This window comes from Nicrophorus vespilloides, unplaced genomic scaffold (assembly GCF_001412225.1).
Source record: "Nicrophorus vespilloides isolate i.1.1-1 unplaced genomic scaffold, Nicve_v1.0, whole genome shotgun sequence".
Classification (NCBI taxonomy): Eukaryota; Metazoa; Arthropoda; class Insecta; order Coleoptera; family Silphidae; genus Nicrophorus; species Nicrophorus vespilloides.
The window spans coordinates 332-3,484 of NW_017097516.1; the positions used below are offsets into that span (position 1 = coordinate 332).

The following is a 3,153-nucleotide window of genomic DNA, read 5'->3' on the forward strand; positions in this document are numbered from 1 at the left end:
TTACTTTTGTATTTGAGAGTTGATTTTGAATATAAAAAAAAGATATGTCCAAAATATCTTGCAAATATACTACTTACATTTAAACTCTGAACCACAACTGACTTACACATGGAATGATGCGAATATCAAGTAAAGTCATGAGAAAATCGATGAACGACCTAACGGAGAGACCATTCACCCAACCATCTAGTTCAGTTGCGATCGGAACCAAAGAGAAACAATTACTTTGATCTCGATGGGTAGCTGCCCATTGTCAAGAATGCGGTGAAAAAATTTCGTCTCGTTTTAATGCTCCTCTTTTTTTGTTCTTTTCTCCGCGTTCCCCATTTCACGCTTACGACTTCCTCCTCGAAACCCGAAACAAAAAATCGTTCATTCTGAGAACCATTCGGACTGACCAAATAATAAACGAAAAGTAAAATTTGATACAGTAGTTTTCACTTCGCCGTCGGCGCGGTTATTTCAGTTATTGTTTTTGTTTTTCTCTCTTTCTCGATATATATTGTTTTTGTATTTTTTTTGTCTTCTCCTCTCATTGCTTTCTTGGGTTTGCGTTCGAACATTTTTCTGTGCAACCCCACTTCGGAAAAGGACGACAAATTTTTATATAAATACTGGATTTGTTCAACGGTAGAGTATAAACGTTCCAGCAAAACCACAGCTACCACAATGTACAAAAGCGCCGTTGTTCTATTGTTGTTCGGTGAGTATAACTATATAAAATTATTTTCCGGTTGATGCTGTAATCTCTTTGCTTGAAGTTTCGTTGGTGGCTGCTAAGAGGACCAGGGAATACGATAACGACTATTATGGTTCCGAATCGAACAACTACGAGCAAACCCAGGCCGCAGCTCAACCCCAAGGGAAACCTAAGCAGGGTTTCAGCGCCGGCAGTGGATTAAGAAGCATCGCTCAAGGTTCAGCTGAGCAAGCCAAGAACGCAGTTCAGAACCAGAATGCTGCAGCGAGTCAGGCTGCCTATGTCGCCAAGAATACGTTAGCTCAAGCGGCAGCAGCGGTAGGTTTATTAGGTAGTTGTTTTCTGGTTCCTAGTAACTTAGATGTTTGTAGGCATCCGCTACTGCTCAAGCGGCTCTGGCTGGAAAACAAGTGATCTTGCAAGGTATAGAACAGCAAGTTCAGGACTCTAAAACTGCCCTGGATGGTGAAAACATGCAACTGCAGCAGGCTCAGAGGAGTGCTACAGCTGCGCAACAAGCTGCTCAGCAAGCTCAGCAGCAAGTCAACATTTTGACCGCAGCATTGAACGCAGCCCAGGCTACTGCAGAACACGCCCAACAATCCTCCTCGGAAGCTGCCGGAGAATTAGCCGCCCAGGTAAGGATATCCTTATTGGTAATCTCAAGGTGAGTTTAATATTTTATTTTTGTAGGTGTCTATGGTTGGCTCAGCTAAACAGAGGTTGCAAACGCTCATTGAACAATTACAAGGAATTAGAATTGATTTCGAAGCCACTCAGGATGCTGCAATGAAGGCCCAAGCCGCTGCTCAAGCAGCTCAGGCTAATGCGGCTGCAGCAGCGGCCGAAGCAGCAGTTGGCCTTGAACAGCATCCGGGACATCCAGGAATCGGAAACGAGAAGATCGCCGCCCTCGTCGCGGAACCATTCGAGGCATATGGCCTCTACCATTATTAGCCTAATTTTCAATATCTCATTACTACTCGCTTACTTCATTTTTTATACACATACCAATATTTTTCTACAGAAATAAAAAAGCGTAAACGAATTGATACTTTCAGTGACCTAAGAACTTAACCCGCCGAAGGCCGCGTCGCTCTTGGTCAAACTATTCCAGTTCTCTTTTTCTTCTCCCATTCCACAATTTATAATAACCAGCAATTTTTCCTCTCCAACGTTATCCGCATGAAGTGTTATATAACCACGTGTACCTTTCATAGCATGCGCGCGCGCCCACGAACCCATTTCGCTCTATGGAAATGCATTCGACCACATGGAAACCTCTCTCTATCCATATCCTCCTCTCTGCCTCTTTCCTGCATACACAAACACACTGTTCACATTTCATTATCATTAATTTTCCATGTAATGCGCCCAGGAGAAAACTGAGAAAACGTGCAATTTCGCTCAGGGAAACGCTACAATTATGCGTGGAAATCGAAAATCCGAAAAGAAAGAAAAAAAAATCGAATGCGTTCACACGAGACCTTCCTTCCCATATTTAGAAATCCCTCTAAAACGTAGATCAAACAATCAAAAGACGTGAAAGCTGATATCGATATTTAAAGTTTGTGTTTACGACGATTTCGAAAAGTACAGTTATTGAAATCAGTATTGATCCACGGCTGAGCTGACCCGAAAACCTGCATTGACCCGTGCTGACCGGAATAATCCGCATTGACCCAAGTCTCCGTCGGAATCCTGCCAGGACCCGCGACCCGGGTATTTCTCTGCGTCTATTGATCCTCTTTCACCAGTTGCGTACACTCCAACCGGATTCTTCGCTATATCCTTTGGGTGCAGAATTTGTGCAGAGTCTGTTAAATTCTTTCGCCTCTCTGTGTTCCTTCCACTTTTTTTTTTCTTATTCATCAGACACTTGACATCCTTTTACAGCCACGTAATTGATAGCACCTCGTTTCGGAACAGTATATATCGATGATACGCAGATGACCTTGATCTTTGCGTCTAGAATTTCAGCGGTTTGGATCGCATGATATATTTAGAAAACAGAGGAAAAATTGCATATTAATAGACATAAATGTAGAAAGTTTGTGAAATGACTAAATTTTTTTTTAATCTTAAAATGTTACTAATTTGACCCAATTCCAGTATATTCGAAAACAAACAATTGTTTAATAGCTATATTAAAATTATTATTTACAATAAATAACGTTTGTAATACCTTTGCCTCATTAAACAAACTAAATTTATTACTGTGATAAAATCAGAATTTTGTAAAATTTTACGATATTACAAAACAAAATATTTATTATAAATTAGAAATCTATGATATATAATTTATAAAGCAAAAATATTTTTTACGAAACAATATACAGTCGATTTCGCTTAATCCGGACACATCTGGACTAGTATATTTGTCCCGATTAAGCTGACCTAATTATCAGAACAAGCGGCTGTCCCGATTAACCGGAATCGACTGTATATATAAA

General features: G+C 40.5%; 1 protein-coding gene across 1 annotated transcript; it reads left to right on the top strand.

Annotated features, from left to right (window-relative positions):
* The first annotated feature begins 239 nt into the window (after nt 1–239).
* Nucleotides 240–1,734, top strand: LOC108560311 (colicin-A-like). Its single transcript, XM_017917796.1, has 4 exons — nt 240–703; nt 762–1,018; nt 1,072–1,338; nt 1,394–1,734. The coding sequence occupies exons 1-4, from the start codon at nt 670–672 to the stop codon at nt 1,655–1,657; spliced, it is 822 nt and encodes a 273-aa protein (XP_017773285.1). The 5' UTR covers nt 240–669; the 3' UTR covers nt 1,658–1,734.
* The last annotated feature ends 1,419 nt before the right edge of the window (nt 1,735–3,153 follow it).

Excerpts from the sequence above, each read along its gene's own strand:
- LOC108560311 (XM_017917796.1), top strand. The coding sequence starts at position 670 with ATGTACAAAAGCGCCGTTGTTCTATTGTTGTTCG. Across the intron at positions 704-761 it reads CGTTGTTCTATTGTTGTTCG|TTTCGTTGGTGGCTGCTAAG; the intron begins GTGAGTATAACT and ends CTTTGCTTGAAG. Across the intron at positions 1,339-1,393 it reads CCGGAGAATTAGCCGCCCAG|GTGTCTATGGTTGGCTCAGC; the intron begins GTAAGGATATCC and ends TTATTTTTGTAG.